Genomic DNA, 13,944 nt, shown 5'->3' with positions numbered 1-13,944 from the left:
GTTACCAGGGAAAGTTTACCTCACACATTTCAAATGTATGTTCTTGCCTTTCACATCAAAGACGTTGAAGTAGTTCCTGTTCCTCCACCCTGAAAACACCAGTTTTAACTCCACAGACCACTCTGGACTCCCCACTGTTGCTTCTAGTTCTCTTGTGCAGCTGGTTGTTGAGGTTTGTGGTGACAACAACCACTTACCTAAACTCTGGCTCTGATTGGCTCACTATGAAATCGTACTCTACCTTTAGCCAACCATCATTACTTTAGTGTCTGTCACTCACAATTGATTTTGGGCTCCTGTCCTAAGCCTGGCAGAGCGAGCCAGGTCAGATAACAGCTGTTAGATATCAGTGCATAATTAGGGGCAACATTTCACCATCAGTAACAGTGTTGTGACATGAGATCACCTGTTACTAGAAAACAGTAGTGCCCCAACACTGCTTAGCCAGCAGCCATAAACTTTGACTATTTTGACCCACCTCCATCAAATCAGTGCTCCACAAGGTTCCTTGACTTAGAATGTACCTGCCAACACTCCTGATTCCTCTGGGAGTCTCCTGCTTTTTAACCCTTTCTCCTGCTAAACTCCCGATTTTAATTTCTCCCTATTGTCTCAAGATCTTTCACCTTGATACTGTAACAGACTGGCTGGGTTGTTCATGTTGAATAACAGGAATGTGTTAATGTGAAGATGAGTTATTTTGTTTTTGATTGCAGCAAGGTTCAGTGAATACAATACCCATGATAGGCAGTTAAGCCGCCAAGTTTTATGTGTTGTGTTGTGTTGTGTGTCTTTTTTAAACCCTATTTCAACCAAGCTGTCCAGTTCGGGTATGTGGTACGGCACTCATTTTGTGATCCCGGGATGGATCCCCAAATAACCGAGACGAGCCGTCCCACTTTTTGGCACCCTTTGATATGGGTGCCAGACTGAACCGATCTGTTCTCGGAAGGTGGAGCTCCGACACCCTGCGACACTGCTGCATTCCTCCTGGTGGCACACAGTCTTCTCTTAAACAAAGCTTGATTGCACTTTGTATCAACGAGTTACATGCTGATCACAGAGAGGACGAAATGCTGGATGTCTTCCATAGTTGCTCTTTGTTTACTGTGTCAGGTTTTTCTTCTTCGTTGGATCTATTAGCGGGTACACTGTGTTGCTTTGCTATGACGTCGCACTACATGTGGCTGTCGGCATCCAGCTTATACTCTGCCTACCACAAAGGAGCACAGTTGGTTGTGGAAACGCAAACAAGACCAAGCTTAACCGAACCAAGCTGATGTGAACCGAACTACCAGGTGGAAACGGGGCTTTAGAAAGTTGTTGTTTGAGAGTTAAACAGAGAGTCAAGTGGGTTATTTTGTTGGTACCCCACAACTCTCAAATCGTTGACATTAAGCCTGGATTTGGTCTCAGGGTTTCTGTTGCAGATGCTACAACAGCTCTAAAGACGAGTTTGGCTTGGGGGCTGGGTCTCCCGCTTTGTTGAGCTTAGTATTGGCAGGTATGATAATAGTACACTCCTGCTTTCTTTAATTCCATAATTATGATCCCTGATTTGGGAAAAGTTTCCTAAAAGTGGCGCATTCAGATCAGTTGTGGTGGACTCTCTTTTCGATCATATCCATGTCTTTTAATCTTAAAGTATACTGGTAACAACAGTGTACACTAAAGGTAGAAAAACTGTGTCTACGCTCTATTTTATTTTAATCCCCTTCCTCTATTACGAGTTGCACTGGACAAAACATTTTGCATTCATAATACAAACTCTGGTGACTTCATTTGTTAGTTTTTAATTGAAGTTCTCTGAAAATAATTGCTCCAGCTTGTGGAACATTCTGCAACTTGTGGTATTAAAGTTTTAGCCCTCAAACGTCTGTTTACGGTAGGCTCATCATGAAATGCTAATTGTGTTTCACTCATCTGAGTGACTTAACGTGTTGATTATTTCCTTGACGCTTCTGCTGAAGACATCCAGTGTTTTACGGTGAAACCCATCCTGGACCTGCCTGCCAAGTTCCAAAACAAGCCTGTCTCCGAGCAAATAGTGAGGTAGGCTGTGTATCACTGCTCCACACACACACACACACACACACACACACACACACACACACACACACACACACACACATACACACACACATACTCATTTCTTTACAATTACAGGGTGTGTTACTCAAAGTCACTCAGCATGCATTTCAATACAGGGAGCCAAATTTACTCTCCCCAGTCACTCAAAAACAATTTAGAGAAACTGGGATGACACACAAAACACATTAGCATTTTTTAGAGTGGACCGCTGCGCAGGAAGTGATTAGATCTTCATGTAAATGTGCGTCTGTATAGAACAAACAGCGGTTGACCTTCTTGTTGTACTCCGGGTTATTAACTTGCTCCAGCCATCTGCTATTAGTCACCATGCCAAGTACAACAATGTTCCTCTGACATCATTAATGCTTTTGTGTCGCGCACCAGGGCCACAGCAAACAGTGCAGGCCCCTACTCTCCCTCTTGTTTGCCCAATCTGTACGCCAGCCATCACCCTCCCCACTGCAGCATTCAGCTGTGCAAATTCACTTTGATATGCCACCCAACGCATCACCGGACATAATTAAAAGAAGACTTTTACCTGGAAAAACCTTTAGGCAAATATACCTGGGCTGTGATCTTATCACAAGCCTGCACCGGTGGTCACATCCTCCCTGCAGCAGCCTGCTGGCTTGTTTGCATACTGAGTCTGATTGGAATGTGTAACTCTGTTAATAGCCAAGATTAGGCAGCCGTGTTTATACAGCGATGGAGGATTGTTCCACACCGACTGTCTGTCCTTCTCTCTTTCTCTGCCAACACTCTTCCTCCAGCTCTCGCCGTGGTTCCCTCTATCTCTCCCTCCCTTATTTGTCCTCTCATTTGGTGCAAAAGATCAACTATGCATAGCAATGAGACTGAGCTGTTTGAGCTAAAGGGTCACAAACAGCAGGCAGTGAACACACCCCTGCTTCTGACCTTGCTTTGTCCACACCATGCCGGTGAATCATCAGCGCCCGCCAGCTAATGACATGTTAAAGGCTTAATTAGGGGAACGCAGCTGATTTATTAATCTGTTTATTGGATCAGAAACTCAGCGGCAGAGCATTTTTAGATTGAAGACATGTTTTCTCAGCTCATTTGGGGATGGTCACATTATTTGTAGCAAAGGGGCAGAGACAGAATTTTGCCTGGGGGGGGGGGGGCATGAAGTAAGTACTCTCTCATGAATAAACAAACTCTTTGCATTTAGACGACTTTTATCTACTTTTACTCCTAACATTGAGGAATCCAGGAGCGGTCATGTCACTACAGGGTGTTTTAACTTAAATAAGTAAAACCACCTCCAAGTAGCAACTATGGTTGCAAAATTCCAAAAGGTCTCAAAGTCTGAAACTTTCCATGGAAATTTATAGGAATTTCTAATGAGGAGCTCAAATAAAATTAAGTACATAATGTAGCATAAATTTGTTTTAAAAAAATGATTTAGTCCAAGTTTACTTAATTACCAATGCTGTTCCTTGACCACATAGCAGCACTTTGCTGACTGCAGGGCTACTTACGCTCCCTACATGCACTGTGCTTAATGCCCACAGCACAAAGAAATTCTGGATCTCATCACTGAAATTCAGATTATCGCTTATTTTCAAGAATTTGGGGTACGAAAGACACCAATATTGCAACTCATTTTAAAACAAGTATTTTCTGCATTGAAAGAATGCATTTTTACTTCAAACTAGAATTTTCTGGCTATTTTTGATAGGTCAGGCTTTACAGGGTTAAATGCTGTCACCATTTGTTCACAAAGTACACTAATTCTGGCCTAAGTTTGCAGCTAACGAGAAAATAAGCACCTGGCTAATACCATAGACTGTAATCCCAAGTGAGGTCTCCACAAAAACTGCTCCCCCTGGTGGCTGGCTGCAGTATAGGTCAAAAAAAAATCCAACACCCCCCCAAGTCATTCCAGATGAGCTGAGGTCAAACTTTTACAAATAAATCCACCTCGTAGGAATATTTCTCATTTCTGATTATTGTGGTGTTTTGAAGATATCATTTGGCTGTCTTGTGTTCAAGTCCTCTTTTTCTGAAAAGTTTCTTTTTCATTAGTTATAAGAGGTGAAAAACAAGGTTTCACGTCACGTTTAATGATGATTGACAGCTGCTGTTCTTGTTTATTTTTTTTAAGGAGATTGTAAAATATGTCAGGAGGTAGTGTCAAGAAGAGATAGTAGTCTATGGCTAATACAAACATATCAGCTAATGCTAGCGCTACTTTGTTTAGCCGTTAGCCTTTGTCATTCAGGACAGCGATAACCACAGGCAGGCTTCATATCATGTTTTGGGTGGAATGCTGTGATGTTAAGTGCGAGTTTCTTTCTTTTTTGTGTTAAATGTCATTGTTCTTGCAAATAGGTTGTTATGTTTAAACTCCAGGGCCACCGTACAAAAGCTAAGTGACACCTGTTTATTTCACAACATTAGCAGTAGTATAGCAGCTCACCATCTGCGCACATTTACCACTGACCGACAAACATAAAAGAGCTCTGTCTTTGAACAGCACCGATTCCCTTTTATATTTTATTCATCACTGTTTGCATAAAAAGGCAAACCAGAATATGTGAAGCATATGGCATTCTTTTAGGAATGGGGAATCCAATACGCTGTACGAGGATAATAGATCTATACTCATTTCCCCAGGAGTGTGTGAGCAGATTTCTGCCTGCCACAGAGAAAGATAAAAAGATGGGAAAAGAGGAAGTAATGTGTCTGTATCAGAGACCACGTGTTAGCCCAGACAGCTGCTCCCGGAGCCACTTTGCAGCACACTTCATCTTCTGAGTGTGAAAAGTCTATTAACCTGATTTGCCAAAGTTCATCCCTGCCCGTCCGGTGGCACTGTCAGGTATGTTGCTGCTTCTCTACATGTCCAGTTTGTCGCAGTAACTCCAGGGGGTCACATGTGACGCGCGTGTGACCCAAATATGAATCTCATTACCATGTAGATGAGGCCCCGGCTTTCGACAGCTAGTCAGAACCAACATGCTAAATGCCACAGAGCCTGGCTACACGAGGCCTGTCCTGTGTTTGACCTGAAGCAAAGCAATCAACCTTTGAATCAAGCTGTGGATTGCCCATAACAGGTTTAATTTACTCAGGTGCTGATTTCTTCTTCCCCTCTCCCTCCTCAGCTTCTACACGGTAAATGAAGTCCATAAATTCCAGTATTCCAGGCCGGTGAGGAAGGGAGAGAAGGATCCCGACAACGAGTTTGCGGTAATTGCTGTCTTTTTTTTTCACTCTACCTTTGCCTGTCCATCAAGGTTTTACATTTCATTGCTTACATTAGAAAATACAGGAACACTTTTCTCCCTGGTTTGAATGAAAAAAATGATTAAGCCAGTTTGAGTTCCTCAAAATAACCTGAAGGCTACTTGGCATTCACCAGAGACTGTTAATGAGATATGGAAGTGTCCACTGTGACATCAAGCCTGAGTTTTGCATTTTGTCTGTCACCATCCTGCTTTTTTCCTTTTAGCACTATCTGTAATTCACTGCAACTTTGAAAATAAGAAGGCAGAGTCGTGTTTGCAGTGATTATGTTCCTGTTTATTCATAATCCATGTTTTAGTTTTGACGAATGGGTAAACACACATTACATAACAAGGATTTCTTGTTTGTCTCTTACTTGCACTCACACACTTGTTATGTTTGTAAAAAAGACTTTTCAAGGAACAAATGCATCTGCTCCACTAACAGGCCGAACATTTACAAAATGATGCACTAAGTACGAACACACCAATCAGCAGGATAATGATCTTCCCGGATTGGTGAAATAAATTTGGTCTTCTTGTTCTTGTTCTTGCAGAGATGCTGGAAATGGATTCAACCTAAAACAAGATCCTCATTTTTATTTGTTAAATGAGGTTCCTGCTTGTTAGTCTTGTTGTTTTGCTGCTTATCACAAGATGCAGCTTGGTTGTTTTTTTCCAGGTTTAGCACACACACACATTCCTTTCTTTCCAGGAGAATAAATCAATATCAAACAGATCTTTCTTTTTTTTTCATTATGAAAGCTGAAGATTTCACACCAAGTGGAGTAATTTTACTGATCTGTCATCAACACAGAGAAGAAGTAGACGTCTTGATGTGACGGTTACACTGTCGTGCTCTGATACAAGTTTTAAAGCTTCTTCAAAGCTGAAGAGAGTTTGTCAGCTGTTTTCTGTGCTGTTTGTCCTCATTTGGCGTCTCTGTCACTTTGTCAACAGAACATGTGGATCGAGAGGACCACCTACTCCACCGCATACAAACTTCCTGGCATCCTGCGCTGGTTTGAAGTCAAGTCTGTCTCCACGGTAAGTATGAAAAGCCTGTGTGTGTTTGAGAGGGAGAGAGGGAGCAAAGCAGGCCTCCTAATCAGGATCTGCAGCCTTGCTCGGAGGCAATCGATATGATTTGTCCACTTAAGCTGTATAGACAGGCGTGTGGACGCCGGCGTGCCACTCCCCAGACTAACCAGCGGGCACGTTCTCTCTCTTTGCCAGAGGCCCTACATTGATCTAGCGAGCACTCCTTAAAGCCTGTTTCCACTGAAAACAGCCACACAGCACAAATACAGCGAGGAGACAGAGCTCTCTGTTGATTTTTCCTCTAATTGAATTACCTGGATTGCTGTATTGGAAACTTGTTGATAAGAGGGTGGTCTGGGCACAATAAGCTCCTTTAGTGTTTACCGTAGCACTCGGAATGGAAACATTTCTTCTCCACCTGACTGACACACATTAAAAATTCATTATTTGAGCTGTTTTTGGTTGTGTTGACTAATGAAAAAGCTGCTCTGTTGTCACGGTCTCCATTGAAAGTGAGAATGAGGAGAAGTAAAGTGAGTACAGTAATTTAACTGGGAGCACAATAGCAGCTTGCAGTATCGCTCGGAGTCACCTGCCTGTTCCTATAAGAGATTAATTAGTTTGCTCCAAAAAGAAATGCACCACCAAGCACTAAAAGCCTGACTAAGTATTCTGGGATAGATTACACTTCATTTGTTTCTTCTCCTTCTTTCAGCACCAGGCAGCCAGAGAATACTCGGGTATAGTTTAAACACTTTTTAACAGCAAAACCAAAACTCTGACCTGTACGTTTGTTTTTGATGACATATAGAGGGATTATTCATCAACAATGCTGGATGCGCGCGCAACTTGGGTGCAGAAGCACTGTGGAGTACAATGGTTTGTCAACTGACGTGGAGGGTTAACCTCCAAAAAAAATGGTTTTTTAACTAAGCATTATCACTTTGACAAATGACTAACGGCTCCCAGGTTTGTGAAATAGCAGTGAGTGGACAGAAGAGATCAGCAAGTGGACAGACGTTTTTGGTGGAGAAATCTGGCGTGTACCCAGAGAGCAATTTAAACACACAGCTGTCACTCGATGCTCATGACTGCGTTATCCGTGGACACTTACCTGTGTCAATAAATCAGAAACCCTCCCAGACCAAAAAAAGCACAGACTGCTGAGTCTGAGACCAGGTTAACTGTAAAAGAACAAGAAAACTACGTTTAGAGTTAATTATTTACTGCAGACGTCGCTAGTGTTTCACTGTAGAGTGTGACCCTGTTAACTTATGACCCACAGCTTTTAATCACTGATGAGCAATTATACTTGGCTGAGGGTCACTGTTATGCCCTGTCTAGGGGTGGCCAAGACACAACATAAAAAGTCCCCGTTTCCACCAAGTCCCAAGCAGCCACAGAAGTCTAACAGAAAGTTCGGACCGTCAAGCTGTACAATTTATTTTCACACAAATCCTAACCCTAACCCTAACCCTAACGACAAGAAATTAAACAACTTAAATCCTAACAAACCAACCCTAACGCAACACAGAGTTCTATGGGTGACGTGGCCGGTTGGAAGTCGGTAGACCCGGGGTTTCCTCCTCCACAGCCAATCATGGATGCTTTGCCGGTTTTCTTTACCACTGAGAAGCAGGGACAGCACACCTGATTAAATGCTCTCACACGCACACACACACGCATTCTGAGGGCGCAAAGAACCCTCACAGTCAAACATTAAGAAAACAAACAACATACTGCACAATACGACCAGGGTCTTAACAGTCACCAGTGAGCATGGTCACTCTTAACTCCAAAACACCAGTTGCTCTGTGACAGTCAAAACTTGATAGACGTTGCCTCTGTTGTATAGTGTCGTTTCTAAAAACTGACCACAGAAAAACCATACATTTTTATGCTAGTAACAGGTTGAATTTAGTGTTTAAAAAATGCTTACTCATCGGAATGAATGGAGCTAAACCCTGGTTCTGCGGACTGATAATCCCTCTATAGATTCAGGGAGTGAACTGTCCAAAAAAAAACAGAGAAAATCATGAAAAGACAAGTAGTCAACAGGCTTAATTCTCTTTTAAGTTAATGGTAAGCCCTGTTACATTTTGAGCAGTTGAACATCATCTTAAAAGATGCTGTGAGAACAACCTGTTTTAACTAGATAGCAGTTCACACACACTGTTGCGAAGACATATCTTAAAATGGTGTATTTGTTTTGAAAATGAGTGGAGATTAGCTGCTTTAAACTACTTTTCTTTGTTTAAAGCAGATTCAACACAACGAGGTATTGTATTTATCAAAAGTTATGTAGCGCTGTTGTTTCAAACATGACGACAAGCAAACTTTGTCAGTTTGTACCGTAGTTTAGTAGCCGTCTTTATCGAGTTCTACTGGCAGCTTGGTGCTCTAAGACTTGTCCGTAATGTGTAACGTTACTGAATCTTGGTTTTGTCTAGCCAGTCATCTACCAATCAGAACATAACCTCACTCTTCATTTTATTGATAGATTCTCAAGTTTGAACAGACCACTGCAGAATAACTGCTGACTGTGGGTTGGACTGAACATTATCACCACATCACACCCTCACAGCAGGCCTCTCGGTCTCTTTGCTCACCTCTGGTCGCTCCACTATAAAGAATTAACCCCTCCTCAACTCTTGTGAAGTGCTCTCCTCCTTTGCCACTCTGATTGAAAGCAGAGGCCTCTTCCTTCAGGCTGGGCTGGAACATACTGTCAGGAGCAGCTTGCCCTCCAGATGAGCCGAGGAGAGGCCAGGTTACCCGAGGTCACACTCTCCATTTACAGCCTAATGACTGGACCGAGAACCGCCGAGCTCAAGCCGTCCATCTGACGGCGCTTTTTATCAGGCTGGCTCGACATGTACTAACACAGATTGGAGATTTGTCTCCCTGGCACAACATCTTTATGTTTTTTTGGCCGAGCGTCTGAGTCTGACATTTACTCAACAATCCACTCATGTTTCCTCTAAATTCTTACTTGCACGCTGGAGTGGAAGGAGGTGGTGTTGTTCCATTCAGAGTAATGAGATTGCCCACACATGGAGCTGGAGTTAGATTTAATGACAGTATTTCCAAGTATTTTATTCATTTTTTTTCAGAATTGCCAATCATATTTTTGTTGACATGGAAATTGAAATCCCTTTCACCAACACACTATCCATCACGATTTGACAGCTACAGGTTTATGAATGGATGCAGTGAAAAATGATTCATTGCGCTTCTCTCCTGCTTGATTTATGTGTGTAGTTAAAGGTTCCTAAGCCCCTCTTCTAATAACCTTCCCCAAGTCGCTGGACACAAATGTTTCTGCTTGATTGTTGCGACCACAGCAGCAGGAGTGATGTATGAGCGTATAAAAGTTCAAACAGGTGAGTAAGTGCTGCAGATATTTGATGACACCTCTTTTTATACCACCCTGTGCAGGAGGAGATCAGCCCGCTGGAGAACGCCATGGAAACCATGCAGCTGACCAATGAGAAGATCAGCAGCATGGTGCAGAGGCACCTGAACGACCCCAACCTTCCCATCAACCCCCTTTCCATGCTGCTGAACGGGATTGTGGACCCAGCCGTCATGGGAGGTTTTGCAAACTATGAAAAGGTAGTTTGTTAAACTTAAGAAGTGATGTCATCACTATGACTAATTTCAGTTATTTTTTAATAGATTTTAAATTAGTCACAACCAAATCACCTTATATGAATTCCTTAAAGGGGGGGGGGGGTATTGTGCCTTTTTTTAGACTGTAGTCTGTCCCTCTGGTGCCCCTGTAGAAGTTTAAGATGATTAATACCTCCCCAAAAAATATCTATCGTTCTCACATTGTTGTTTAAAAACCCTTATTTTGTGTTAGCTACTGTCACTTTAAGGCTCCCAACTCCACAAACCCCCTTCTTTCTAATTGGCCAGCCATCAGGTGTCCTGTTAGAGACAGAATTTGATGTTTGAGGCCTGTCCCCTCAGCTTGTTACCATTTAGGAGGTCATTATGCGATGACCTCATCGTTTCAGCAAGTCTTGTGAAGATCTTGTGCTATTTTTTAAAAGGACCGTTTTGATTAGTTTACAAACAGATTAAGGGATTTCCACAACAAATGTGTATGTAACAGTTTGAAAAGCACTGCACTGCACTGGTTTAGCATCCAGCATTCTTACTTTATAACCATGATAAAAAAAATATGGGATACTACAACACCCCCTCTTTAAATCTCTCATTCAATACAACTTTCCCTTCTTCACATCTTCTCTAGTAATTCAAAAGACTCAGTCCATGTTGAACCTTGCTTCTCAGCTCATTTCCTGTGCTTTCTCTGGTTTCCTCAAGTCACACCCTTCATCATATCCCAGCAGCAAACGATATGGAAAGGGAAACTGCGTTAACCTCGCATTCCCTCATGTTTGATCAAAATAAAAGTCACAGTCTGAATATGTCTGGGTATCCCAGAACATATCAAACTCTAAAATAGGTTCATATTGGTCTTATAAAACGGTGCAGTATGAGTCAGAGGAGGATTGACGTGAATTCTTCACCCTAAGGTCACTTCTTCATCTCAGAAAAGTAGTGCAGGTGGTGGAGGCGAGCAGGATGCCTTGACGAAACTTTTCCTCATTTGAACCCCCACTTCTCTTGTCAGTGCTTTTTCTTCTTTCATTTCATACGACAAACTTCTCAACATTTCAGTTTCTGTCTTTTGTTGTGACCTGGATTTATCCCCTTTCTTACCATTCTCCCATTCTCACTCAAGTGTGTCCCCCTCTCTGTGTGTTCACCAGGCTTTCTTCAATGATAAGTACATGCAGGAACACCCAGAAGACCTGGAAAAGATCGAGAAGCTGAAGGACCTTATTGCCTGGCAGGTGAGACTGAAGTTTATCTTGATAATCCTCGGACCACAGGAATTACAGACTTTCATTTTATCTTGACATAAATCAGGTGGAGGGAAGGTCAGTCTAAACACAGAGCACAGTGATTTTATTCGCTTATGTCGTTAGTCAGAGGTGTTTTATGAGACTTTTATAACTACAGGCTCTAAACTAAGTACTTTAATTGAAAAAGGATGTTTAAACCTTAGTTATTTAGGGGGCCTTACAACATCAGACGTCCCAGAAAGCATGAAGTGATTGAATTAATGTTGTGATACTGTCAGACGTAGGTCAACAAAACAGTCAGATAAGTCAGTCAAACTCAGGCTACATCCACACGGAGCTGCACATTTTTCTATCCGACTATTTTCCGTTGTCAAAAAAGTGCGCTGTAAAGACGAAGCTGTTTCTGCCGTCCACAAAAGCCGTTTCCAGAGATTAGTTCACATGCCAGACCTTTGGGGGCGCTGTATTGCTCTAACAATAAACAAGCGAAGAAACCTGGGCCAGCCTGTGAGCTAACGTTAGCACTTACCAGAATTCCTCTTTACCAGTTCTTACTGCTGTTACTTCGGCGACGCCCCCTGACTACAGTAGCCATGATTAATCAATATTGATCCATGTATTTGGCGCATCAGATTATATGGTGCACAGGAAATTGCAGGCTTTTGGTTGCGCCTTATAGTGCGGAAAGTACTGTATACACATTCCATTATACATTAAAACAACATCATTATAAACAAAGTTAGCTAACATGCTGGCTAATATCATATTTTGTGTATTGCCAATATGAGCAATAGACTGGATTTAAGTTTACAGGGCACTGCAATAATACACGAGGTTAACATTTAGTCAAACAATGACAAAAGGTGATGGTTTCTGAATGGAATGATAAAGTACACATACTAAGAACAGCCACAGACGGCTTGTCTGTGCCATGTGCAGCACAGGCAGCCTGTGCCCCTCCCGCCCGAAACATTTCAGTGAAAATCAGGGTCTTATATATCCACTGTGTTGTCTCCTCACTCACTGTGACAAAACGCCATCACCACAACAATTATTTTGGTGTTACCATCGTCTTAAATTGCAAAGGAGCAGTTTTTTGAAGTTAGGTTACAGAGAATATTCAATAAAAAAAGGAAATTTTAGGTTAGCATGTCTAAATTTTAAAGTTGGATTTGCACAAGGTGATGATTTGAAGTGAATGAAATCACTGAGTACGTGTGACTTTAACCAATAATGATGTTTGAAGCACAAACAACCCAGACGCTGAGTCCGCTGATGTGTGTTGGGTTGATGGATTTGAACTCGTAGTGCTTGAGTTGCACAAAAATAACCCAAAGCCCGTACAATAATCCATAATGGGTAAAACATTTCATAACCTGGTGATTGATCTGTCTGTCTGTGCCCACTTGCCACATATTTCTGACTGAAAAATAACATATTTGGTCTCCATGTATCCATTGATGCTTGTTCAAAGATGATAACATGAATAAAAATGGAAAATTTGGTAATTTTTGAGAATATAGTCAAATGCCGAATCAGTCAACCACAATCTGACCAAAATCCACCCCTGAATTAATATCTTTTACTATCTGGGATAGGGGGCTCTTGAAAAACTAGCCTTTCAGCTAACTCTGCTACATCATATCTGTTGAATTAATGTACATGTTCCTGTTTAAATAAAGAGCCAACAGGCAGTGACTGAGAACATCAGAGGCTGTAACATACAGTGGAGAATCTGAGGCAGAAGAGTACTTGTTCTATTCCCTCTATTATGGCATTTATATATGAAATGTTGTCACAAAACCAAAGCACCACTGCCGCCGCTGCTGCTGCTGCAAAATAAAGTCACTCTTGAAGGTTACTGCTGAAAAATATAATATGCTTTGAAGAACTCGTGAGTGCACTGCAAAGAGTGTCCAATGACAGTAACTGAGGAGAGTGGGGTGGGGGGAGCTGTTAAGAGTTCAGTGGAGATAATAGCCGGGGAGAGTGCTGAAGCAAACATTCTGAAGTTCGGGCGGATGCTCCGCTGCGTGGAGAGACAGCCAGAGATCAGCGCTGGCGGTTTGTGAGCTCTGCATACTCCCCGTTGCCTGGGATAAGTGCACTGGAAAGCGTCACATGTTGTCTTAAACTGCTTCTTACAAACTCTACAGGTTTGTAACTCGTTTGTGTCTCATCTTTGATTAATTAGTTCTGTACAAAAACTTCCTCTTAATAAGATTTAAGAAGAGCTGAGCTGCAGGGTTTTTTATGTTGTTGTGTTTTATCACTCCAGCTTTGAACCAAGGGTCACTTTAATACTCTCAAGTCAACCTTATGGTTCACCCAGGAATCGAGCACAGATACAGAAACTTTCTCAAGCAGCAGGAAAAAGGAAAGTTAATTGAATTTGCGATAGTGTTTCCTCACTCTGTAGCTTTAAAATGGGTCAACTTTGAGCTCTGCACGTCTGGAAGAACTCCGACAAATCTGTAGTTTGTGATACGTTTTGGTGGCTCACACAGAAACTTGTGGATGTTATGGATGAAACAGTTGTTTTACTGTACATGAGCAGGTCTATCTCTCATTATCACATTGTTTCTACATGTTCACACATAATTCTTTTAGAGATGTGCGAACATGGGGAAAAGGAAGGCTCCATGAGATGTCAGAGATGCTGAGGGGGACCTAAAAATAACGGT

General features: G+C 42.1%; 1 protein-coding gene across 2 annotated transcripts in view; it reads left to right on the top strand.

Annotated features, from left to right (window-relative positions):
* Positions 1–13,944, top strand: part of dock1 (dedicator of cytokinesis 1) — a 252,787-nt gene that overhangs the window by 220,207 nt on the left and 18,636 nt on the right. For both annotated transcript variants that reach the window (XM_074662599.1, XM_074662600.1), the window contains exons 42-46: positions 1,971–2,052; positions 5,220–5,304; positions 6,300–6,386; positions 9,819–9,995; positions 11,165–11,248. In XM_074662599.1, coding sequence (XP_074518700.1) covers positions 1,971–2,052; positions 5,220–5,304; positions 6,300–6,386; positions 9,819–9,995; positions 11,165–11,248 — 515 coding nt within the window. The remainder of the gene's footprint in view (positions 1–1,970; positions 2,053–5,219; positions 5,305–6,299; positions 6,387–9,818; positions 9,996–11,164; positions 11,249–13,944) is intronic.

This window comes from Halichoeres trimaculatus, unplaced genomic scaffold, assembly GCF_033239565.1.
Source record: "Halichoeres trimaculatus isolate MK-OKI-2021-1 unplaced genomic scaffold, fHalTri1.1 fHalTri1_scaffold_23, whole genome shotgun sequence".
In the NCBI taxonomy this organism is placed as follows: domain Eukaryota; kingdom Metazoa; phylum Chordata; class Actinopteri; order Labriformes; family Labridae; genus Halichoeres; species Halichoeres trimaculatus.
The sequence above is the reverse complement of the archived record's forward strand: the minus strand, read 5'-3'. Positions and strand labels throughout refer to the sequence as shown.